At 51.1% G+C, this 26,875-nt stretch overlaps 1 protein-coding gene across 5 annotated transcripts in view; it reads right to left on the bottom strand.

Annotated features, from left to right (window-relative positions):
• Positions 1-24,129, bottom strand: part of DIPK2A (divergent protein kinase domain 2A) — a 29,064-nt gene extending 4,935 nt beyond the window's left edge. For 2 of the 5 annotated variants that reach the window (XR_013588523.1, XM_078616724.1), the window contains exons 1-6: positions 24,036-24,129; positions 20,991-21,079; positions 6,875-8,330; positions 5,493-5,670; positions 5,011-5,237; positions 393-533 (exon numbers count right to left, since the gene is read on the bottom strand). Coding sequence is in view for 4 of the 5 variants with exons in the window: in XM_078616724.1 (XP_078472850.1) it covers positions 393-533; positions 5,011-5,237; positions 5,493-5,670; positions 6,875-7,150 (822 nt within the window). In the remaining variant the exon portion in view is untranslated. Of the gene's footprint in view, positions 1-392; positions 534-5,010; positions 5,238-5,492; positions 5,671-6,874; positions 8,331-20,990; positions 21,080-23,979 lie in introns of all 5 variants that reach the window. The other 3 variants (XM_078616726.1, XM_078616727.1, XM_078616728.1) reach the window with 3 other exon arrangements.
• Positions 24,130-26,875: the final 2,746 nt, after the last annotated feature.

The following is a 26,875-nucleotide window of genomic DNA, read 5'->3' as shown; positions in this document are numbered from 1 at the left end:
TGGTGGCGATGATTGAAGGTGGTGGTGGTGGTGATGATGATGGTTGTGGAGATGGTTGTGATGGTGGTTTCGGTGGTGATGGTTATGATGGTGGTGGTGATAGCTATGATGGTGGTGGCGATGATTGACGGTGGTGGTGGTGATGATGCTGGTTGTGGAGATGGTTATGATGGTGGTTTTGGTGGTGATGGTTATGATGGTGGTGGTGATAGCTATGATGGTGGTGGCGATGATTGACGGTGGTGGTGATGATGATGGTTGTGGAGATGGTTATGATGGTGGTGGTGATAGCTGTGACGGTGGTGGCGATGATTGACGGTGGTGGTGGTGGTGATGATGATGGTTGTGGAGATGGTTGTGATGGTGGTTTCGGTGGTGCGTGCGTGACGTGCCTGCCAGGCGAGGTCGACACGTTTCTCCCAGGGCGAGCTCAGGAGGTCGGAGAGCGGAGGCCCCACGTAGCTCTCGGCCACAATCCGCCCACACGCACCCAGGTACTTGGCCAGAGGCCAGCCCTCATCCGGAGGGAAGCTCTAGCACACGCACACACGCACGCCACAGTATCTGTGTGAGTCTGTGGGTCTCCGTGTGAGTCTATGGGTCTCTGTGTGAGTCTATGGGTCTCTGTGTGAGTCTATGGGTCTCTGTGTGAGTCTGTGGGTCTCTGTGTGAGTCTGTGGGTCTCTGTGTGAATCTATGGGTCTCTGTGTGAGTCTATGGGTCTCCGTGTGAGTCTGTGGGTCTCCGTGTGAGTCTATGGGTCTCTGTGTGAGTCTATGGGTGTCTGTGTGAGACTACGGGTCTCTGTGTGTGTCTATGGAACTCTGTGTGAGTCTATGGGTCTCTGTGTGAGTCTATGGGTCTTTGTCTGAGTCTATGGGTCTCTGTGTGAGTCTATGGGTCTTTGTGTGAGTCTATCGGTCTCTGTGTGAGTCTATGGGTCTTTGTCTGAGTCTATGGGTCTCTGTGTGAGTCTATGGGTCTCTGTGTGAGTCTATGGGTCTCTGTGTGAGTCTATGGGTCTCTGTGTGAGTCTATGGGTCTCTGTGTGAGTCTATGGGTCTCTGTGCGAGTCTGTGGGTCTTTGTCTGAGTCTATGGGTCTCTGTGTGAATCTATGGGTCTATGTGTGAATCTATGGGTCTATATGTGAGTCTATGGGTCTATGTGCGAGTCTATGGGTATCTGTGTGAGTCTATGGGTCTCTGTGTGAGTCTATGGGTCTCTGTGTGAGTCTATGGGTCTCTGTGTGAGTCTATGGGTCTCTGTGTGAGTCTGTGGGTCTCTGTGTGAGTCTGTGGGTCTCTGTGTGAGTCTATGGGTCTCTGTCTGAGTCTATAGGTCTCTGTGTGAGTCTATGGATCTCTATGAGTCTATGGGTCTTTGTATGAGTCTATGGGTCTCTGTGGGAGTCTATGGGTCTCTGTGTGAGTCTATGGGTCTCTGTGTGAGTCTGTGGGTCTCTGTGTGAGTCTGTGGCGCTCCGTGTGAGTCTGTGGGTCTCTGTATGAGTCTATGGGTCTCTGTGTGAGTCTGTAGCTCTCCGTGTGAGTCTATGGGTCTCTGTATCAGTCTACGGGTCTCTGTGTGAGTCTGTGCCTCTCCGTGTGAGTCTGTGGGTCTCTGCATACATCTATGGGTCTCTACGTAAGTCACTTGTGACCTGGCTGAAACCATCAACTCGCCGCACTTGCGAAGCCGGTTTAATCGCTGTGGTCGTGCAGCTGAAACCCAGATGGGAGGCGAGGATTCTCAGCGGTGTCCTTTCGCGAGATTCTTTTTATGTTTTTGTATTTTAAGGAACAGGCGATGAGGCACGCGGCTGGGGATCGCGACATCAGCACGCGGCCGCTCGGGTCGAAGGTCGTGAGGTCGCTAAGAATGAAACCCCCACCATGCCACCCGGCTATTGTTGCACGGGATGTCTGGATGGTTGGTTAGGGGTCTGCTTAGGGCTTTGGTTAGTGTTCTGGTTAGAGGTCTGGTTAGGGGTCAGGTTAGGGGTCTGGTTAGGGGTCTGGTTAGGGGTCTGGTTAGGGGTCTGGTTAGGGGTCTGGTTAGGGGTCTGGTTCTGGTTAGGGTTCTGAAGCTGGCTCGTAAGCACAGCCTCCCAACACCTCCTCCCCTCCCGTCTTTCACCCCCCAATTGCAATTCATCATCTTGCCAATAGATGCCAAAGTGGCCGAGCGTTCGAATGCTCGGCAGTTGTTGGGAGTGGCTCGTGGGTCGAATCTGGCAGGCCGTCCTGGTTCGTGCAGCGGGTGGGTGTGTTAACCACGGTGGCGAGGAGATGTTAACTACTTCGCCAGGTATACAGGAGGTCGTGGGTTCGATCCCGACCCTGACGCCTGCTGCTGTATATTTGGAGTTTGCGTGTCTCTCTCTCATCATCATCACAGTGGCTAGGAGATGTTAACTACCTCGCCTGGTATGCAGGAGGTTGTGGGTTCGATCCCGACCCTGACGCCTGCTGCTGTATATTTGGAGTTTGCGTGTCTCTCTCTCATCATCATCACGGTGGCTAGGAGATGTTAACTACCTCGCCTGGTATACAGGAGGTTGTGGGTTCGATCCCGACCCTGACGCCTGCTGCTGTATATTTGGAGTTTGCGTGTCTCTCTCTCATCATCATCACGGTGGCTAGGAGATGTTAACTACCTCGCCAGGTATACAGGAGGTTGTGGGTTCAATCCCGACCCTGATGCCTGCTGCTGTATATTTGGAGTTTGTGTGTCTCTCTCTCATCATCATCACAGTGGCTAGGAGATGTTAACTACCTCGCCTGGTATACAGGAGGTTGTGGGTTCGATCCCGACCCTGACGCCTGCTGCTGTATATTTGGAGTTTGCGTGTCTCTCTCTCATCATCATCACGGTGGCTAGGAGATGTTAACTACCTCGCCTGGTATACAGGAGGTTGTGGGTTCGATCCCGACCCTGATGCCTGCTGTATATTTGGAGTTTGCGTGTCTCTCTCTCATCATCATCACAGTGGCTAGGAGATGTTAACTACCTCGCCTGGTATACAGGAGGGTGTGGATTCGATCCCGACCCTTATGCCTGCTGTATATTTGGAGTTTGCGTGTCTCTCTCTCATCATCATCACAGTGGCTAGGAGATGTTAACTACCTCGCTTGGTATGCAGGAGGTTGTGGGTTCGATCCTGACCCTTATGCCTGCTGCTGTATATTTGGAGTTTGCGTGTCTCTCTTTCATCATCATCACAGTGGCTAGGAGATGTTAACTACCTCGCCTGGTATACAGGAGGTTGTGGGTTCGATCCCGACCCAGATGGCTGCTGCTGTATATTTGGAGTTTGCATGTTCTCCCCGTGGTCGCGCGGATTTTTCTCTGGGTCCTCCGGTTTTCCCCTCCACATTTATAAACGTGCGTTTAGAGCATTTGGCTACCGCTGTACATTTCCACGTGACAAGCCACTTTGGCGAGCTATCGTTTGTGGCCAGGTCGCTTCTGAGGAAGAAGCTACATAGCTCAGTGGGCCTTACCTGGTCAAATTAAAAATAACCGTAAAAAAGTTAAAAGTTAAGATACTACGACAACGCACCCCGCCTGCTTTGCAGCGGAACAGCGGAGGGGGGGGGGCAACGCTCGATCCCCGTGCTGATGGAAATTGCTGGGCTGGCAAGACCTCTACGCCCGCGCGGGTAGAGGGGGGGAGAGATTGACAGGCGCAATCCACCAACCCTCGCTGGCCTTCGCTGTGCCACTGCGCTAAGGGCCAAGCGCGGCGCTACCCCCAGTGTCAATGTCACACCGCAGAAGCGCGCGGGGTAAATATAGGAACAATTGTCATCGAGCACCCGTGTGTGTGCATGCATGTGTGGTGCCCCGTAGACAGGTTTTGCTCCGACGGCTCACGCTGCGAGTGCGTTCCACCGAGACACAGGTCGTGACGGCGGTGCTGATGATGATGCTGCTGCTGCTGCTGCTGCACAGGGCTGCCCCAAAGCTCACAAGTCAATTACCTCGAGCGCTTACTTAGCGACGCCGTGGCGGCACGGGTCAGAGACGGCGAGCGCTCGGCCTGCCTGCCTGCCGACCCCGAAGCGTAACCCGCAACCCTAATCGCATTATCCACCCCACAAACCATTCCCCTAAGCCCAAGTAATGAGCCACTTGCACAAGCACCTTGCACTGACCCTACCTGTAACTTACTAGCCATGAGCATTAGCCCGACCACGAACCCTAACCTTAGCTAACTAGCCACGAGTGCTAACACAAGCACCGACCCAAATTCACGAACGCAGAGGATAATAACAATACGCGCACGCACGCACGCACGCGCGCGCACACACAAAGCACGCACGCACACAATGGACGGGCATATGAGGCGGGGAGGAATGCAGAGCGAGTTATTTCCGTCGCGCGTGTATCGCGTGTGTGCGTGTGAGTGCAGATGCACCAACAGAAGCACCGGGAAAACAAAGACAGGATGAGATTGAGGACTCCTGCAATTCTCTCCTCTACTGCCTCCCCAACTCCGTCATCTCCCCCACATCCCTCTCCTGCCTCTCACTCTACTACCATCCCCGCACTCTCCTCTCTCAGTTCACTCTCCTACTCCCCTCCACACACTCTCCTACCACTCCCCTCTCATCTCACTCTACTCTGGTCTGCTCCACAAGTCTATAGATTTCGTCTCTCTGGGTCTCTCTGCCCGTCTGTGACTCTCTCATTAACCCCCCCCCTCCTCCTCCCCCTCCTCCTCCCCCTCCTCCTCCCCCTCCTCCTCCCCCTCCTCCTCCCCCTCCTCCTCCCCCTCCTCCTCCCCCTCCTCCTCCCCCTCCTCCTCCCCCTCCTCCTCCCCCTCCTCCTCCCCCTCCTCCTCCCCCTCCTCCTCCCCCTCCTCCTCCCCCTCCTCCTCCCCCTCCTCCACCCCCTCCTCCACCCCCTCCTCCTCCCCCTCCTCCACCCCCTCCTCCTCCCCCTCCTCCTCCCCCTCCTCCTCCCCCTCCTCCTCCCCCTCCTCCTCCCCCTCCGTCTCCCCCACCTGCATGACGAGCGGCTCGGGGTTGAACGCGATGGTGAGGAGGAGGGTGATTTTCTCCGAGTCCTTGAGGTTCTTGAGCAGGAAGCTGCCAGAGTCGCGTGTTTCCGCGTAGCGCCGCACCACGCGGTCCAGCAGCCGCTGCGATGGGCAGTGCACCAGGTCGGACCAGCCCTCCACCACGGCCGGCGTCAGCAGCCGCGCCGGTGGCACGCCGGCCTTGGGGTCGCCTACACGGCCGCACCACGTACGCACGGCGTGAGTCTATGGGTTTCCGTGCAGATCTACTGGTCTCTGTGCGAGTCTACGGGTTTCCGTGCGAATCTACGGGCATTCTCGGGAGTCTGCGAGTAACGCGGCCTTCACGATAACTCTCACGAAGGTCGACTGGCCGCGGAAATTCAAACTGCGCGGACGGCGAGGCTTGCGTCGCCCTTAGCTCGCCCCCCTCCGGCACCGCCCGTACCCACGCCCGGGCCGCTCACCGTTGAGACGGTTGAACTCGGAGCGCAGGACGGCCTTGGCCACGTCGCACGCGGCCCTCCCGGTGGCGCGCAGGCAGAGGGCGCGGTCCAGCTCGGCCAGCTGCGCCGGCGAGCCCAGGCGCTTGAGGGTGACATCGCGCGGGCCTTCCCGCGGCTCCGTGTGCCTCCCGGCAAACACCTGCGGGCGCCCGGCGGAGGAGGGTGGCAAACCGGGCAAACTAAACGTCGTCGTCGCTCCGTCGGTATCGTCCGTCGTTGACGTCATCGTCGTAAAAACCGTCGTCATCGGCAACGTCGCTGTGGCTGCTGCCGAGGTGTAAGCACGCAGCACTCGAGGGTGGGAAAGATTCCACCGTTACCATCAACACTGTCGCCAATCTTACACGTTTTATTTACGATTTAAAGCTTTCGTGACTGCAGGGATTCATCTTCTTGGTTCTTTCGGTAAAGTCACGTAGAAGGAAAATAATAAAATAAATAAAATAAAACATAATAAAATAATATCTATATAAAATATATTATTTTATTATTATAAGTAAAATAAAACATAATAAACTATATATATAATATATTATTTGTATTATTTTATTATGTTTTATTTGTATTACTTTATTATTTCCCTTCTACGTGACTTTACCGAAAGAACCAAGAAGACGTTTTCTTTACATATATATTTTCAACAAAGCAACGGGTGGAAATCGTACCGCTGTTCGGTCATCGCTTCACCGCCACCATCATCACCACTGCCGCCAAAGACAAAGATCCCCCGTATAGCCTGAACAGACTGTTGGCGCAAGTGCTTTAGCGAGTAGCAGCACCTATAAAGGCGAGCATGGCACACAAGGTGGTCAGCACCACACCTGGCTGCCTTCATCTCCCGAGGGGCGATGTTTACACACCGCACCGGGTACTGATTTGAGGCTGAGTCGACCGACCACAATCACCAAAGACAAAGATTCCCCGTGTAGCCTTAACAAACTGTTAGGGCGAGAGCTGTTCACGAGCACCTATGAAGGCCGAAACGGCACACGAGGAGTTGGGTTGCCAACACCACCCCCTGCCACCTTTGTCTCCCTTGTGGCGATGTTTACACACCGCACCAGGCACTCATCTGAGGCCGTGTCGACCCACCACAATCACAACCACCGCCACCACCACCACCACCGCCACCGCCACCACCACCGCCACCAACACCGCCACCACCACTACCATCACCACCGTCACCGCCACCGCCACCGTCATCGCCACCACCACCACTACCGTCACCACCACCACCACCACCGCCACCGCCACCACCACCATCACCGCCACCACCACCACCGTCACCGCCACCACCACTACCATCACCACCGCCACCACCACCGCCACCGCCACCGCCGCACCTGCTGCCGGTTGAACCTGTCGAGCAGGCGGAACTGCGCGGCTCCCCGGAAGGTGAGCTGCCCCGCCGAGAAGCGTCGGCACCAGCTGGTGCCGAAGCACGCCGGGCAGCGGTGCAGGCCCAGGAAGCGGCGCTCCGTGAGCACGTTGTGCCGCAGCGAGCTGAGGAAGTCGTGCGAGCGAGCCAGCGCCAGGCACAGCAGCGCCAGGCACAGCAGCAGCTTGAGCCAGCGCAGCAGCCGGCCCAGCTTGCACAGCGGAAACGCTCGCACCACCATCGTCGCCGCCGCTACCACCGCTGCGGTTGTGCGCACGTATACACGCTGAGCTTCTTTAGCGGCGTACGTGGTCGGAGGAGGTGCCGGGGGAAGGAGAACAAACTAAAGCGCGGAAAGCATTTCTCCAGAAATGAGTATTCAACCGAGATGATGTGAAACGTGCATCGCTCCCGGTGGACTGCTAATATCGGAAGAGCGTTCCAGACGGCCACAGAAGCGCGTCTGAAAGCGGCCGATGCGGTGACCGTCTTTGTTTGGTGGCCAGCCAAAAGCCGCTGCTCCTTGACGAGTTGTTGTTGTTGTTGTGCCGGTAGATGACTGATGTTGTTGGTTGTTGTTGTGGTTGTTGTAGCTGCTGTGGTGGTTGATGCCGTTTTGGACTATTAATGCTGTTGATGTTGTTGTTGTTGGTTTTGCTGCTGTCGATTATTGTTGCTGTTCTTGTTGCTGGTTGGAGCTTTTGTTGCGGTTGTGGCTTTTGCTGCTGTAAATTTTTGACGATGACGATGTTGAAACCGTCAACACCGATGAAAGGAATGTCCGGGTGATGGGCCTCCCACGGTATCCGCGGGTCTCCCGCTCCCCAAAGTTCTCAGTCAAGAGTTTGTCGCGGAATAAGGGAGCGAGACCGGGACCCGTCACGCCGCGCGTGTCAGCGAGGCGAACCGTACACGCCTGGGGTCAGGCTCAAACCAAGCGTGAACATGTATAAAGTGGCTACGCGCGGTTAGGCCATCTCGGGTTAAGTGTCACAAGTGATATAAAATCGCGAGCGGCGGTGGCGCCGTCTGACGCCCGCTGGGGACCGGCCGATTTTGGCAATTAGCGCTGGTGACAGAAAGTTTATAAAACACCGATTACAGTTTGTTTGGTTTTTTTTCTCATGTAAAATTAACACGGACGCGATCAATTCGCGAGCTCCGTACAAACACTGCTGGTGCTAACCCAAACCAAACGGCGAAACTTCAGCAGCCGGCGGCGAGCCGTGCCGCCCGGCAACTCGCCGGCGAGACCGAGAGGAGATCCCGGCGTAGCCGTGGCACGGCGCGGAGGAGACGTTGCCGGTGCCGGTGAGGGTTTCGGTGAGGGCGGCCGCTACCGATTCGCCACTCGCCCGACCAGCGCCCCCTCCTCATGTCCCCCCTAGAGCATCGCGCCGGCACTGCGGTGAAGGCGGGGTCTGCGCACGGTCACACACGCGGAAACACAGGCAAAGATCCCCCATGTAGCGTTAACAGACTGTCGGGGCAAGTGCTGTTTGCGAGTACCAGCGCCTGTGAAGGTCGGCACGGCACACGACGGGGTGGGCGGCCGGCAACACACGCGGCCACCTTCATGTCTCCCGAGTGGCGATTGTTTCCACAACGTGCCGAGTCGACTTAGGGGAGGCACAGGACCGGTTCGGATATTCGTCAACGGTGTTGGCTGCGAGCAGGAATCGCACTCAGGTTGCCGGGGTCGTAGCGCAGTATGGCAACCACTCCACGACCGCTCCCCATAGAAGCACACACACACACGTGGCAACGCACACACACGTACACGGGTACACGAGTTGACACGGCCTACAACAGGCTCCTGGGGAAACTGCTCTTCATGAGCAACTATGCAGGCCGCTTTTGAGGGACTTGCGGGTGGTGTGGCCAGAACCACGCACGGCCACCTTTGTCTCCCCAACGGTGATGTCTGATACTTGCCGCACAAGGCACCCGTTGTTCAAGGCTGATGACAATGATTGTGATGATGCCAACAAATACGACAATGTGGACCAAGATGATAGTAGATGACGATAATAACGACAACTGAAATGACGATTATCGTGGTGATGATGATGACCATCACACATGGCCACACAGACACGAGGACACGCGGACACAGCAACGAACGTACAAAGACAATAACCGCCGCTACCACGACCTCTGCCATCACCGCCACCGCCAACGCCACCACCATAACAGGAGAGGAAGGCTGCCTTGTGCCGAGCCCCGAGTCAAAGTGCCCGCTGTGTAAACACGAAGTATGCAAGCTGAGCATCGCGGTTCAACGTGCAAAAAGCAGTTCACCCGCCATGAAACCATCCTCCCAAATGCAGCGAATTGAAGGACTCAGCAAGGCCACCAGTGCCTAATCACGTACGATCCTACAGACTCACAGAGACCCCCTACACTCGCGCAAAGACCCATAGGCTCAAGCAGTTGCTCATAGGGACCATCAACTAACGACGCTTGACACCCCGGTGCAATCGCCGTGGCTGTGCGACTGGGGGCGCCACGGTGGTGAGATATTTACAACCTCGCCTGTTATGCAGGAGGTCGTGGGTTCGATCCCTAGCCTGAAGCCTGCTGTATATTTGGAGTTTGCATGTTCTCTATCTACCCGTAGTCATGTGGATTTTTCTCCCAGTCCTCCGGTTTTCCCCTCCACATCTAGAATCGACATCACGCGTTTAGAGTACTTGGCTGCTAAACATTTCAACATAAGTCACTTCGGTGAGCTCTCACTTGTGGCCAGGTCGCTTCTGAAAAAAAAACTAGACAGCTCAGTGGGCCACACCTGGTCAAATAAAATGAAAAAATTATTAAAACCTGGATCGGAAGCCGGGATCTCACTCCGGCTCAGCGCCTCTGATCCCCGGGCCACCAACGCTGCTGCGCTGGCAATTTAAAAATCGCCGCGCTCAACACAAGCAACACGAACACTGCCATGCCCCGCTCCCCGCCCCCAATTATAGCGGCAAGAGGGAGTCAGGGGGGGGAGTGGGTGACGCTAAATGAGATGTAACAGCTACGCACACACGGGGTATTCACTGGGGAGTGTGAGAGGCAGCGTAGATTCACCATCCCCCCCACCCACCCACCAACCCCCCTCCCCACCCCGCCTGACACTCCTCGTTCCTCTGCCAAGAAGCGTAAGGAAGCACAAACACGTCAAGCAGCCAGCAACAAACAGCACGACCAAAGTTGTACATTTAAGAGTTGGTACGCTTGAATTTCGATTTAAAGCTTTCGTGACTGCAGGGATTCATCTTCTTGGTTCTTTCGGTAAAGTCACGTAGAAGGGAAATAATAAAATAATAAAACATAATAAAATACAATTCCCACAATTGTAATTCTCACAAGAGAATTGTATTTTATTATGTTTGATTTTTATTATTTTATTATTTCCCTTCTACTTGACTTTACCGAAAGAACCAAGACGTTGGCACACTTCTTGAATTGAATTGGGCAAGGTTATTATTATAATGTATATATGTAGAACTTCTTTTGCACCGTACGTAGCCAACCGTGCTAATCGGAGGTGCGTTGGAAGTACGACAAACTAAACACAAAAAGTCGTTTCAAAGAAATGAGTTTGTAAATCTGGATGACGAGTTAAAAGTGCCATAGCTCCAGTGTTGTCCTAATATCGGAGGGAAGAACGTTCCAGACGGGCCGCAGAAGCGCATCCGAAAGCGCCGCGCGATGCGGTGGCCGTGTTATTATCACGAGAGGTCGGGGAGAGGCAGAAAGAGGATGTAACCCTGTGGCGAGTGAGTGGGTGGGCGAGTGAGTTGTTGTGAAATGCAAGTGCGGTGGTTGACCCCCGTGTCGATGAGACGAAACAGCCAGTGTCTGCGTAGGGCGAGTTCTCAACACGGGTGAGAGGAATCTACGAGCAAAAGTTGACGGGAACGGTAACCACAGGGAGTAGCGAGAGAAGAGTGATAAGGTACACGAGGTTTGAAAGCGATAGTCATCGGCCCTGCCTATTACTGCGGTGTGCACCAACTATACTTGCACGCGCCATGTGCTTCACCTCACAGTAGACGGCAAAGGTCCCCCCGACGCCGTTCGAAACAAGGAGGCGATTAAATTTCGATTTAAAGCTTCTTTCGTGACTGCAGGGATTCATCTTCTTGGTTCTTTCGGTAAAGTCACGTAGAAGGGAAATAATAAAATAATAAAAATAAAACATGATAAAATAATTCTCACGACGTTTCGGCCACAACGCAAGCAGCCGTCCTCAGGTGAAGAACAGGTCTGTCTGAAAGACAGTGTCTGAATGAACACCACCAAGCTTGGCAGCGTATATTTAATCCTACATAATACACGAGCATAATATGACTTTGAGAACCCCCCCACCTACACATTCCACAAGTAGTGACTAATCCCATATCTGCATTTTCCATAAATATGCTAAATTCCTCTGTTGATATGCAAATTCCTTTGTCAAGGCGCCCTTCCTCCTCTAACCCAGCTTAAATATATGCTGCCAAGCTTGGTGGTGTTCATTCAGACGCTGTCTTTCCGACAGACCTGTTCTTCACCTGAGGACGGCTGCTTGCGTTGCGGCCCGAAACATGGTGAGAATTATTTTATTGTGTTTTATTTTTATTATTTTATTATTTCCCTTCTACGTGACTTTACCGAAAGAACCAAGAAGAAGGAGGCGATTGTCTGCCAAGGCCACGGTTCGAATTTGAAAAATGACGCACCGAAAATGACTCAATTGGGAATCCACGGAGAAACATCGCCCTCGAATGGCAGATTAATGTCCGTGAAACAAAGTGGCGCCTTCCTCCGTGACAGCCTCGCAACACCATGAGAAGGACAGCGCCGACGATTTTTTTCGTAACAAAATTGGTGCTGCTGTTGTTATTAATATTATAGCCTCGTGTGTTATTGTTGTCATTGATGGGCCTTTTTCGGTTGAACGTAATCCGGGACGGAAGAGTGTGGTGGAAACAAAGCAGATCTGGGTAGAAACCGGATCCCCATGCTTCGGTGTGCGTGTATACAGCAAGTACAAAAACAAAGCTCCCCCGTATAACCTTGACAGACTTTCTTTTGGGGGCAAGTGCTGTTAGCGAGCACAAATGAAGGCCGGCACGGCACACGAGCGGGGATGGGTGGCCAACACCACGCCCGGCCACCTTTGTCTCCCTAGTGGCGATGTTTACACATCGTACCAGGTACTCATTTGAGGCTGAGTCGACCTATGGGAGGCCCAGGACGGGTTCAGATAATCGTCACCGGTTTTGGCCGTGAGCGGGAATCCAACTCGGGTCGCCGGGTTCATAGCGCAGCGCGCTAACCGCTGCACCACCGCTCCCTTACACACATACACCTCACCACTCCCACACTCCACACACACACACACCTCACCACTACCACACATCACCCACACACCTCACCACTCCACACACACACACACGATGTTTACACATCGTACCAGGTACTCAATTGAGGCTAAGTCGACCTATGGGAGGCCCAGGACCGGTTCAGATAATCGTCACTGGTGTTGGCCGTGAGCGGGAATTGAACCCGGGTAGCCAGGTTCGTAGCGCAGCGTGGCGCTAACCGCTACACCACCGCTCCCCACACAGCAAGTACAACACACACACAGACAAAAATCCCTCGTGTAGCCCACGCAGAATGTTAGGACAAGTGCTATTAGTGAGCACAACTGAAAGCCACCACCATCACCACCACTGCCATTACTATATCACTGCCTCCACGACCCTCAATTCCACCACCAATGCCAACAACACCACCACCGATTGTCACAGCCACAACTGCTGCAGCCGCCACCACCGCCACCACCCCCGGCCCCATCTACGACATGCCAATGTGTCTACAGTCCTCCACAGGCGCGTGTAAATTTAATCAAGCACAGGGTGAGATCACCGCGACTCGCTAATGAATCCACACCCCCCCGCGGGACTGCTTTGCGAAACCCGTCGCTCACGGGCGCCGGGATTTGCTCGTCGCCTTGATCTTTACCACAATTTCCTCCACCCCCAAAAAATAAACCATAGACAAAGATGCACCCCCATATGAACCTCCTTCACCCACTCACTCACCTACTTACTCACCCACTCACTCACCCACTCATTTAATCATTCCCTCACCCATCCTCTCACTCATCCACTCGCTCATTCACTCATCTCGTCACTCATCCAGTCACTCACTCATACAGTCACTTACACATCCACCCAGTCACTCACTAATCTCATCAGTCACTCACTAATCTCATCACTCACTCATCCAGTCACTTACTCATCCACCCACTCACTCATCACTCACTTAGCCCGTCACTCACTCAGCCATCAACTCAATTCACCCATCCTCTCACTCACTCACTCAAAGACAAAAATCCCCCGTATAGCCTGAACAGATTGTCGGGGCAAGTGCTGTTAGCGAGTAGCACCTATGAAGGGAGAAAAAGAAAGGATGGGTGGCCAGCACCTCGGTCGACCGCTTTTGTCTCCCCGAATGGAAATGTTTACACGTCATAAAAAAACAATACCGCACACACACACACATTCACTCAAAAAGGCGTTCCATAATAGGGTGGCCACCTGTCTGCGTTTGAAGTCAGAAAATTGTCCACTGCTTTCGGGCGGCAGGAATTGATTTGTGCCGAGATCCGGTACCGGTGTTGTGTTGAAAGTGAGTCCTCTGCAGTGCTGTGCTGGCCATAGACCAAGGCGGATTGAGAAACACCGTCTGGGTTGGGTTTGTATGGAGGAAAGGTGGCGACCCCGATTGCGTGATCATCATCCCCTCCCTGATCTTTACAATATGCCCACAAAAAAAACTCGCACTCCCACACCAACAGGGGGCTTAGCAAAGGCGAACGTCTAAGGTTAACTCACTGTGTGAAGGTCAGGAAACCAAATGCCTCGTGCAAGCCACAGACTGGATGGGTGGATAGATGAGGAGTGAACATGCCTCTGCGTGTGTGTGTTAGTGTTTTGTTACTGGGCATTTGGGAGGCAGTCGGAGCGACGCTCACAACAACGAGCGAAGCGCCGGGGGGGCTAAAATTCAGTTGGCACAAGTGGGGAGCGCAAGGGGTCATCTCAGTCGGTCAACCCTATGGCACCTGGGTCTGTCCCGTGACCTGCTGCCAGCATACCTCACGTGGCCTCAAAGCGCACCTAGCCTGGCACAAGCGCCATGGCGACGTCACCGCCACTTAGTGGCGAATGGCGGTTGTTGCTGTGTTTAATCATGCTAGCTTCCGTGTGTGTGTGTAAGGGTATTGGTGGAGCGGTAGCGTGGTGAGCGAACTGCGCTATGAACCCAGCGGCCTAGGTTCCAATTCCCGACTACACCCAACATCAGTGGCGAAGATCTGAACCCATTCTGGGCCTCCCCTAGATCGTCTCAGTCGTAAATGAGTAGCTGGTGCAGTGTGTAAACATCAGCACTGGGTAGACAAAGGCGACCCGGCGTGGTTTCTACCTACACCACTGCCTCTCGTGTGCAGTGCCAACATTCGAAAGGTACTCTCGCTAAGAGCACTTTCCCCAACAGTCTGGTAAAGGCTACACAGTGGAGCTTTGTCTTTGTGTATTTTATGTATGTGCGTGCATATGCGTGTGCGTGCGTGCGTGTGTACATGCCTGCATGCATGTGTGGGAGCAGTGTGTGTGTGCGTCTGTGTACATGCATGCATGCCTGGGAGCGGTGTAAGTTGGTATGTGTACATGCATGCATGCGTGGGAGCAGTGTGTGTGTGTGCGTCTGTGTGTCTAAGCTGCGTCTGGCTCGCTCACCCGTGCTTGTACTTTTCCAGAAGCGCTAGGGAATGGAGCACGGTTCAATCAGCAGCGAACAAAGCTTCAAAGTGCCAGCAGCAGCCAAAACAAGTGGCTTGTCCACGCGCACACAAGCCACACACACGGCTCATTCAGAACTAACACATAACTCGCACAGAACTCCCACACAGAGCTCACACACAGCTCTTAAGACGAATATACAAAGTATTGTTATGTGGAACCGCACGGAAATCCACACTCTGCATAGAGACACTCATAGACGAGTCCAGGCTCAAGAGGAATCGTCGATGACGCAGTGCCTCACTCTCGCCTTTAGACTGTTCTAGAAGACCCATGGACTAGTAGAGACCCACAGGCTCACAAGGAGACGTACGACTTGACCGCGGTCCTTTTAACAGCGCCTTGAGACGCGGGCACATTTAGACGCTGCCGCATCAAGGAATTCACATTGTGTTATGGTTGTTGTCATCGATCATGATGTTGTGTTGGTCAAGCTAGCAACAGCCTCGCTTGCATGTTTATTTCACTCTTGCGGCGTGCTCTCGTAGTAAAATCCTCAGAGGCCGCGTCACCACGACACTCACATCGCTCCGATGGCTCTCGGTGAGATCCTGGATCAATTTCAACATCAAACTGAACGTCTTCAAGGCCCTACATGGACAGACCCATGCCTGCCACTCCCGTCTCAGCCCCATCTACTGCCCTCCACTCTCATCCCCTAACTCTCCCCCTATCATCTCACTTTAACTCACCTCAACACACTCTCTGTAGAAGGAGGGGGCTGAAAGTATGGCCGCATCACGTTTCCGTCTCATCCACAACACTGCCGGTGGGAACAACTCACTCGCTCGCTCACCCGTACCCGTCAACCCATGCGGTTTACCCGTATACATGTACAGGGAAATTGAGTTTTCAGGTCCATACAACGTACAGCCGTTTCAATACGAGCATCATTTTTTTTATCTATTTGTTTACGTTTCTCCCTTGTGATGGGACTTTGTAGGATGAACGTTGAGATTTATTTTTCTATTTAAAGCTTTCGTGACTGCAGGGATTCATCTTCTTGGTTCTTTCGATAAAGTCACGTAGAATGGAAATAATAAAATAATAAAAATTATAAAACATAATAAAATATTTTTTTATGTTGAGATTTATATTTATAAAGGTCTGAATTGGTCTGATAAGGGGTTGACAGGTATGCTCACCTACCGACTCACCCACCCACCCACCTCACCACACTGTGCTCCACCACCACCACACCCACTCACCAATCCACTCACCAACCCACTTACCAATCCACTCACCAACCCACTCACCAACCCACTCACCAATCCACTCACCAAACCACTCACCAACCCACTCACCAACCCACTCACCAATCCACTCACCAACCCACTCACCAACCCACTCACCACGCTACAGATCACAACACTCGTTCTCTCCGGCTTCCCCCGCCGCACTGCTCCACTTTAGAATCCCATCCCACCCCAGACCCACCATCGTCCCTTCTTGCAATAATAGCCGTGATTCTAGATTTGAAGCTTTCGTGACTGCAAGGATTCATACTCTTAGTTTTTTCGGTAAAGTCACGTAGGTAAAAAATGAAATTAAAATTTATGAAAATAAAATAATAAAAATCACGACGTTTCGGAGGCAACACAAGTCTCCGTCATCAGGTGGGACCGTCACAGCCAGATTTCCTCTCCTCCCCCTTAACTTGTATATAAGAACTTGCATCTTGGAATTCCTGCCTCACTTGACACAGCAAATCTGGCTGTGAAGGTCCCACCTGATGACGGAAACTTGTGTTGCCTCCGAAACGTCGTGATTTTTATGATTTTATTTTTATAAATTTCATTTTTTACCTACGTGACTTTACCGAAAAAACTAAGAGCAATAATAGCCGTGCTCCATTCAAAGAGAAAACGAAGTCAACCTTTGACTTTTGCAACCGTGATCATGCAAACTTGGCACGTACGTGTTCGGGGAGGGGGGGGAGTGACAATGTTACGATTCACGATCAAGTACGGCAAGGTGTCAGAGAGCAAGCGGCGGTCTCAGAGTAAGTGGACCCCGATTCATCCTCGCACTTTGTGCAGCTCGTACTTTCGCTACACGCACGGGGCAGGAAGCAACGAGTCAAATCACCGCCCCCCGTCGCCATCACGCAAGCGATGGGTTCGACGGCGTGTAACTCTATCGCACGCTGCAAGAAGCGAGTCCAAAACAATCTCTAGCGTTCTAATCTAGTGTTAATCATAATCTACGTGACCACGGGGAGTACATAGGGAGGTGTCAGAAAGCTACACCGACAAACAATACAAGAACATTTCGATTTAAAGCTTTCGTGACTGCAGGGATTCATCTTCTTGGTTCTTTCGGTAAAGTCACGTAGAATGGACAGACCTGGTCTTCACCTGAGGACGGCTGCTTGCGTTGTGGCCGAAACGTCGTGAGAATTATTTTATTATTTTTATTTTATTATTTTATCATTTCCATTCTACGTGACTTTACCGAAAGAACCAAGAAGATGAATACAAGAACACGTTAGGAGTGCAAAGTATAGGAAACGTAAGCAAGTCACTCGTGGTTAGTGGACAGGCGTTTGACTTAGGCCACACAATTATAATCTGAATCCAGACAGCCAAAATCCAGGCAGCAATTTCGAATTTATTCTGACTTCCTGGACCTTACCCTGCAGACAGAGGTCGCAACCGGGTACCCGATACCCGTACCCTACCCGATACCCGTACCCGACCGGGTACGGGTAGCCGTTTGCGACCCTGGTGCGGCCGGGTACGGGTAAGGAATCAAAACCCGTTTGCGACCTCTGCCCTGCAGATGCTTGGTGCAGTCTCGAGTGAAACGTCGAATCTAAACGACTGAATCCCGTTGTGAGAATCGTCAATTCATCCTTAGCGGTGAGCGAGCGAGTCGCGAAAAACAATCAACGTGTTGGGTAGCGGAGGGGCCTTGCGACACAGATTTGGCCAGATCATTACGTGGGCCCAACCGAAAAAATATATATCAATTGTTCATTTTAACGGTGCTGTTCTTTTTCATTCACCGTCGCTTGACACTTTGGGCCCGTGCTCAGCAACCGAGAATTTTAAAAAAAATATTCCGTCGGCGGGGGGGGGGATAATCTGCCCGTGGATAATCAAGAGATAACTGAACGTACAGTGGCTCTGTTTCCCTTGTTCAAGCTGGTTTTATGCCACACACGCAAACTGCGAATGCGTTCCTGGCGGCTGCCCAAAGAAACCTGTGTTATAAACAAGTTGGGGGGGACCTTGCATACACGGGCGTCCTGTAACGTGTCCCGACATGTGTTTGTGTATCTTCTTGGTTCTTTCGGGAAAGTCACGTGGAATGGAAATAATAAAAATTTTTAAATAAAACATAATAAAATAATTCTCACGACGTTTCGGCCACAACGCAAGCAGCCGTCCTCAGGTGGAGAGCAGGTCTGTCGAGAAGACAGAGTCTGAATGACTCAGACTGTCTACCGTGGCCGAAACGTCGTGAGAATTATTTTATTATGTTTTATATGTATTATTTTATGTTTAATTTTATTATTTTATAATTTCCATTCTACGTGACTTTACCGAAAGAACCAAGAAGATGAATCCCTGCAGTCACGAAAGCTTTAAATCGAAATGTGTTTGTGTATTTAATTGGCGGTACGGAAAGGCAACGTTGTAGCTGCCAGGGCAAAAACACATTTGGCACATTTGCAAATATGTGAAAAAAAATTTGCTTTTGGTTTGTGTCTCCACGTTTGCAGCGAGGCTCTGATCGACGTGGCTGGTTTGTATCAACGTATTGTCAAACTTCTTTCGCACCGCACGTAGCCAACCATGCTAAATGCACGAACGTTGAGTTTTCACATTGGAACATCTTCACGCCCTATCGCGTACGCTCGCCGTTAGGGAACTGTTCTACGTATTTATGTATGTTCAACTTCGTTCGCACTGTACGTAGCCAACCATGCCAATCGCACAGAGCTCATGCCTGAACACGCTTTCAGTCCCAGGTCCGAGTTTGCGCATCTCTCTCTCCCCGTGGTCGCGTGGATTTTTCTGCGTGCCCTCCGGATTTTTCCCTCCACATTTAGAAGCAAGGTGCGTTCAGATTATTTGGCTGCAACTGTAAATGTCCGCGCGATAAGCCACTTCGTTGAGGCCATCATTTGTGATAGCCAAGTCGCTTCTGAAAAATATCTACACAGCTCAGTGGGCCTTCGTGGAGTTTACAGTGAGGGAAAAAAGTATTTGATTCTCTGCTGATTGGTCTTGGCCATGGTGGAGAGTTTGGAATCTGATTGCTTCTGTGAACAGGTGTCTTTTATACAGGTAACGAGCTGAGATTAGGAGCACACTCTTAAAGGGAGTGCTCCTAATCTCAGCTTGTTACCTGTATAAAAGACACCTGGAAGCCAGAAATCTTTCTAATTGAGAGGGGGTCAAATACTTATTTCCCTCATTAAAACGCAAATCAATTTATAAAAATTTTGACATGCGTTTTTCTGGATTTTGTTGTTGTCATTCTGTCTCTCACTGTTCAAATAAACCTACCATTACAATTACAGACTGATCATTTATTTGTCAGTGGGCAAACGTACAAAATCAGCGGGGGATCAAATACTTTCTTCCCTCACTGTAGTTGCCAAGCTCGACGCTCCATTGACCAACCCCACACTGACCAGCGAGGTGAAGTATGGTCAAGCAACCCTCAGAGCCGACACGAAGTGAGGAGGGTTTTCATCCAGCAGCGGATTGACAAAGCGGCGTTCGCCGCTTGTCTGCCAAAGTTTGCGGTTTTAATCCGGCAGGCCACCCTGGTTAATACTGCATGCTTCTCGCACAGCAGGCGTTAAAGATCCCGTGACGTCGTTCGAGAGAGTAGACCATCGTGTGGCGGCAGTCATGTTCAAAAAATTGAGTGAAGACTTGCAAATGACAAAATGGGGATGCACACAGCATCATCATCGCTCCGTGCTATTAAACTACGCAAGACTGTGTTTGTAAAATCTACCGGCGTCTTCCTTTGTGATTATATCCCTGCGCTATGAGAATTAATATCACGAATATACCAATTGCACTGTATTATTATTAAAGTGACAAATATATATTTAACTTATTATGCATAGCAGTCCGGGTGTAATCTCACTGCCTCGAGTCATTTCTCCCATAAGCCAATATTAAATTGTTACTAATCTTTATCTTGGTTCTTTCGGTAAAGTCACGTAGAAGGGAAATAATAAAATAATACAAATAAAACAATAAAATAATTCTCACGACGTTTCGGCCACAACGCAAGCAGCCGTCCTCAGGTGAAGAACAGGTCTGTAGGAAAGACAGCGTCTGAATGGGCACCACCAAGCTTGGCAGCGTATATTTAAGCTGGGTTGGGGGGGGGGAAGGGCGCCTTGAGGACGGCTGCTTGCGTTGTGGCCGAAACGTCGTGAGAATTATTTTATTATGTTTTATTTTTATCATTTTATTATTTCCCTTCTACGTGACTTTACCGAAAGAACCAAGAAGATGAATCCCTGCAGTCACGAAAGCTTTAAATCGAAATGTTACTAATCTTCTTTAGCAATAATTAAATAACAAAGTGGAGTGTCAGCCCACTGCTGGATGAGCCATGGAACACAGGTACACAACATCAGAATCGCATCTTGACAATCACACGGCAACGCGGCCACATCACTCTTTTATCGCTGCTACGACCACGGCAACTTCACTCGTGGATTGCTCCACCAATTCTAGATTTGAAGCTTTCGTGACTGCAAGGATTCATACTCTGGTTTTCTCGGTAAAGTCACGTAGGTAAAAAATTAAAAAAATTAAAACAACTAAATTAAATCACGACGTTTTGGGCGCAACACAAGCGTCCATCATCAGGTGAGGAGTCGGTCAAGCGACTCGCTCACTCACTCTCTCGCTCGCTCACTCGCTCGCTCAACCACTCGCCCAACCTCCACACTGCAGGTCACAACAACACACTCTCACTCACTCAATCACTCACCTACTCACTCACCTACTCACTCACCTACTCACTCACCCAATCACTCACCCAATCACTCACCTACTCACTCACCTACTCACTCACCCAATCACTCACCTACTCACTCACCTACTCACTCACCCACTCACTCACCTACTCACTCACCCAATCACTCACCTACTCACTCACCCAGTCACTCACCCAATCACTCACCTACTCACTCACCTACTCACTCACCTACTCACTCACCTACTCACGCACTCAACCACTCACCCACCCACTCACCGCACTGCAGGTCACCCAACTTTTCTTTCTGTATCTTCCCTCGCACTGCTCCACTTGTGCATTTCCTCCCACCGTCCGATTGCCAAGCACTTTAAAAAAAAACCTTGCTTTAGTAAAAGAGGCACGTCAACTATTTATCTTTTACAGCTTTGGTAGTGATGCATAATGCCGGCCACGTGATGTTTTGGCTTTGCTCACTGCATAGAAATCACATTTACCAGATAATGACAATCACAAGATGATACACTCACACCTGCACACACACACACCAACTCGTACCGCCAAACTGAAATATTTACACACCCGCACAGAGACACAAGATCTATTATTGTACAGCCTTGGCAAAAACCACACCTAGACGCCTCTGTCTCCACAGTACTCACGTTCATACACTGGCTATGACAACGCCTGGGATTCGAAGTCAGGTTTGCTGGGTTTAAATAAGTGGACACACACACACAGATCCCTCGTAAAGGCATAGGGGTTGTTTGGGAAAGAGCTGTCAGCAGGCACGCCTACACAACCATCACATTAACACACACACACCAACACTACTGCACACAAACACCTACACACACACACCTATACACACACAAAGTTGCGCACAAAGTTAGACAATACAAACCCCCACCATGTATGCGTACACTGCCCAGTACCCCAACGCGCACGCAGCCACTTTCCCTACACAAACTCACCCACATACACAACCACCACTATACACACATCAACAGACACACCACGCCTACACCCATACAAAGATACAAAGACAAAGATCCCCCGTATAGCCTTGACAGCCTGTTGGGGCAAGTGCTGTTAGCGAGCACCTGTGAAGGCCGGCACGGCACACGAGGGGGTGGGTGGCCAACACCACGCCCGACCGCCTTTGTCTCCCCAGTGAGGATGGTTTTACACACCGCACCAGGTACTCATTCGAGGCTGAGTCGACCTATTGGAGGCCCAGGACCGGTTCAGATAATCGTCACCGGTTTTGGCCGTGAGCGGGAATCTAACTCGGGTCGCCGGGTTCATAGCGCAGCGTGCTAACCGCTGCACCACCGCTCCCTTACACACACACACCTCCCCCTCCCACACTCCACACACACTGACCCCTCACCGCTCCACACATCACCCACATACCTCACCACTCCACGCACACACCACACATCACACACACACCTGACCACTCCACACACATCACACACCTCACCACTACCACACATCACCCACACAACTCACCACTCCACACACATCACCCACACGCCTCACCACTCCACACATCACACACATACACCTCACCACTCCACACACACCTCACCACTCCACACACACCTCACCACTCCACACACACCTCACCACTCCACACACACCTCACCACTCCACACACACCTCACCACTCCACACACACACCTCACCACTCCACACACACCTCACCACTACCACACATACCTCACCACTCCACACACACCTCACCACTACCACACACACCTCACCACTACCACACACACCTCACCACTACCACACACACCTCACCACTACCACACACACCTCACCACTACCACACACACCTCACCACTACCACACTCCACACACCTCACCACTACCACACATCACACACACACACACCTCACCACTCCACACCCACACACCTCACCACTACCACACACACCTCACCACTCCACACACACCTCACCACTACCACACACACCTCACCACTACCACACATCACACACGCACACCTCACCACTCCACACACCTCACCACTACCACACACACCTCACCACTACCACACACACCTCACCACTACCACACACACCTCACCACTACCACACACCTCACCACTACCACACATCACACACACACACACCTCACCACTCCACACCCACACACCTCACCACTACCACACACACCTCACCACTCCACACACACCTCACCACTCCACACACACCTCACCACTACCACACACACACACCTCACCACTCCACACACACCTCACCACTCTACCACACATCACACACACAGCTCACCACTCCATACACACCTCACCACTCCACACACACCTCACCACTCCAAACACACAAACCTCACCACTACCACACATCACACACACAGCTCACCACTCCACACACACCTCACCACTCTACCACACATCACACCTCACCACTCCACACACACCTCACCACTCCACACACACCTCACCACCTCCACACATCACCCACACACATCACCCACACACCTCACCACTACCACACTCCTCACCACTCTACCACACATCACACACACAGCTCACAACTCCACACACACCTCACCACTACCACACTCCTCACCACTCCACACACACCTCACCACTCCACACACACCTCACCACTCCCACACATCACCCACACACCTCACCACTACCACACTCCTCACCACTCCACACACACCTCACCACTCCACACACACCTCACCACTCCCACACATCACCCACACACCTCACCACTACCACACTCCTCACCACTCTACCACACATCACACACACAGCTCACGACTCCACACATCACACACACACACATCACCACTACCACACACATCACCCACACACCTCACCACTACCACACCTGCACACCTCACCACTCACACACTCCACGTCCACCTCACCCACAGCAGCCGCGCAATTCCTCGACCCAAAAGTGGCGGCGGTGACGTCACCACGGCGTTGGTGCCAGGCTAGGTGCACTTGGGAGGCCGTCACGCGAAGTGTCAAATTTGGTTCCGCTGGCAGGTCGCACGTGACAGACCAAGGTGCTGTGAGGTGAGTAGCAGGCAGAGGGACAAGCTTCGCTCACCACTAAGCCACCAACACTCCCTCACCATAACCCCTCACCCTCACCCCACCACACACACACAATGTAAACTTGCAGCTTTAGCCACAATGGGCCCTATTCACGGCTGCGTTAACGCGCCGAGAGCTTGCCAATCCCGCTCCCCGTTGCCGCCTCGTTCTCCTCACCACAGCGCTTTCTCCACCTCCTCACCACCACCACCACATCAGCGCGTTCTCCTCACCTCGTCTCCTATGGCCACCTCGTCCGATGCGCTGTCGCACCCCGCCTGTCAATCAACCGTGACGTCACCGCGGCTTATATAAGAAGCCCCGCCCACGAGGGAGGGGGCGGAGCTAGATATTTTTTTGGGGAGCGATGACCATTTGAGTGACGTCATGTCCGCCGCGTTAGTAAGTATTAAACAAATTACTGGAGCGTACGCCACTGGTGTTTAAGGCAGTGGTGCACGAAGCACAATTAATAAAAACTAAAATTAAACTCAGCATGTTCCCTCAGTAAAAAATAATCAATGCGTTCGTCGGTTGGAAATATGTAAATGTTGACCCCTCCCTCTCCGATCTAATGACGTCACGTCCGTGTGGTTGCATGCGAAGTTCTCCGCCGATCTAATGACGTCACCAACATCGCTACAATTAATTAAACAAAACTCACATTCGTTAATTACACTGCGCGGCCGTCAAAACTCTCTCGCTCCTTGTATATAATAGGGAACGTTTCGGGCAATGGACCTTTTTTCATAGCACATTAATAAAGAGGCAAAGGAGTGAATTGAGAGTTGGAGAGTTTTTAACACTATGGGATCTGATAAGAATTGCATACAAAAGTGTTTTCTGATGTTATCATATGAATCCTAAAAGCTTTAAAGATGATCGGATTCCTCCAGTATTAAATAAATATTTAATTATGTATCAAAAGCTCATCATATTAGTGACGTCACCGATAACTTGCTATGACGTCACCCTTATTTAAACACTGATTTCAACGTCATCATCAAGCTCCCTTCGAACCCGCCCACTTTAGCAACGTCACAAGAGACGGCTCACCCCCACCCCCGTGACGTCATGTATGTCTGTGTGTGTGGGGGGGGGGCTCGTTTAATCGAATACCTGCTGTATGACGTCACAAATGTCACCCGAACTCCGTTTGGCGGTCCGTTGGTTGTTTGGGTGGGAAACGCGAATTGTTCCGCGATGAATTATATTTTATTGGGGGTTTCGCGAATGAACTGCGAAGTGGGTTAGATGGCGTCAATATAAACGTGTCGTTAAACCCGCCACCACCCGACACGGCCAATAACGTCACATTTTTACGCGATCGAACTCAGAAAAACCTGTATTATGGATGATATTGGTCAAGAATGCCTACACGTGTTCAACTGGGAAGTTGGAGGTTAATGGCACTCCGAACCTGTCAACCCCTTATCAATGCCCTAACTTATTACACACCAATTCAGACCGAATTGTTCACCCCGTGCCCTTATACATCTCAACGTTCATCCGACAAAGTCCCATCACAAGGGAGAAACACAAATATTTTTTTAAAAAAATTGTTAAATTTCGATTTAAAGCTTTCGTGACTGCATGGATTCATCTTCTTGGTTCTTTCGGTAAAGTCACGTAGAAGGGAAATAATAAAATGAAGAACAGGGCTGTCGGAAAGACAGCGTCCGAATTCGGACGCTATCTTTCCGACAGCCCTGAAGCCCTGTTCTTCACCTGAGGACGGCTGCTTGCGTTGTGGCTGAAACGTCGTGAGAATTTTATTTTATTATGTTTTATTTTTATTATTTCCCTTCTACGTGACTTTACCGAAAGAACCAAGAAGAAGAAAATATTGTTAGTTTAACTCGAAGGCTTTCGCGACCGATATCCTCCATAATAGTTGTTTTTGTTGGGTTAGAACCGTTAGATCGTGTAAATATAAACGTCGTAAAACCCGCCACCATCCGATACAACCAATTAGTAAGGTTTGTCACGTCAACAGACCATGCCAGTTCGTTACTAGTACAATACAACTGTTTTATTGTACCAGCTCAAGCCTCACTGAGCTATGGGGCCGTCCATAAATGACGTCACGCGATTTTTGATCCCCCCCTTCGTCACACGTCACAAAGTCAGAGCCCCCTCAAATATGACGTCACAAAGCTCTGCCCCCCCCCACCCAAAAAAAAGTGCTTCAAATATCTCTTCAAACTATTGTCATTGTAGTGCGTATTTAATGTGGCGCTGTACTCTGATGTTGTAGAAAACATTTATTGAAAAGTCTATTTAATTAAGTAGAACGTGATAATTGGTTCTTTACCCTTCTATCTGGCAACAAAACTGACACCTTTTTACAAGGAGTCATGTTTGCATAGACCGCAATACCTGCAGTCATAATGCAAACAAAAGAAGACTAGGCTCTAAGGAAAGCTGTCTCGGGTGTGGATCAATCAACTTTAAGGACAGTGCACATTATCAGAGTTATGTTCTTTTATTTGTATTATGACTGCAGGTATTGCGGTCTATGCAAACATGACTCCTTGTAAAAAGGTGTCAGTTTTGTTGCCAGATAGAAGGGTAAAGAACCAATTATCATATTTTTACTGGCAAATGAGGTTCCCATAAGTAGAACGTGTTGTTTATATTTATTTATAGTTGCGCATTTCTCACCCCCCCTCGTCACAAACGTCTGACCCCTCCCCCCTAGGTGCGTGACATCATTTATGGACGGCCCCTAAATGTAGCTCTTTCAGAATCGACCTGACCACACATTATAGCCCATCGAAGTGGCCTATCACCACGTGGAAGTTCATAGCGTCCAGCGAATTGTTCCGCAATTCTTGGGTCTCGGAGCGAGCCGGGGAGTGGAGGTTAATAGGACTTTACCAGGGAAAGCCCCACTGAGCTGCTACTTAACTATTTTTCAAGTGACCTGGCCACCACAAATGATGGCCCAACTAAGCGGCTTTCTCATTGCGTGGAATTGTATTGAATGTGGAGGGGGGAAACTACGGGGAGAGAGAAAGAACATGCAAAACTCCAAATATACATCAGGTAGGATCGGACCCACGACCTCCTG

Source organism: Lampetra planeri, chromosome 51 (assembly GCF_965212315.1).
Source record: "Lampetra planeri chromosome 51, kcLamPlan1.2.h2, whole genome shotgun sequence".
NCBI lineage: Eukaryota > Metazoa > Chordata > Hyperoartia > Petromyzontiformes > Petromyzontidae > Lampetra > Lampetra planeri.
Note: the sequence above shows the minus strand (reverse complement) of the source record. Positions and strands in the feature narration are given on the sequence as shown.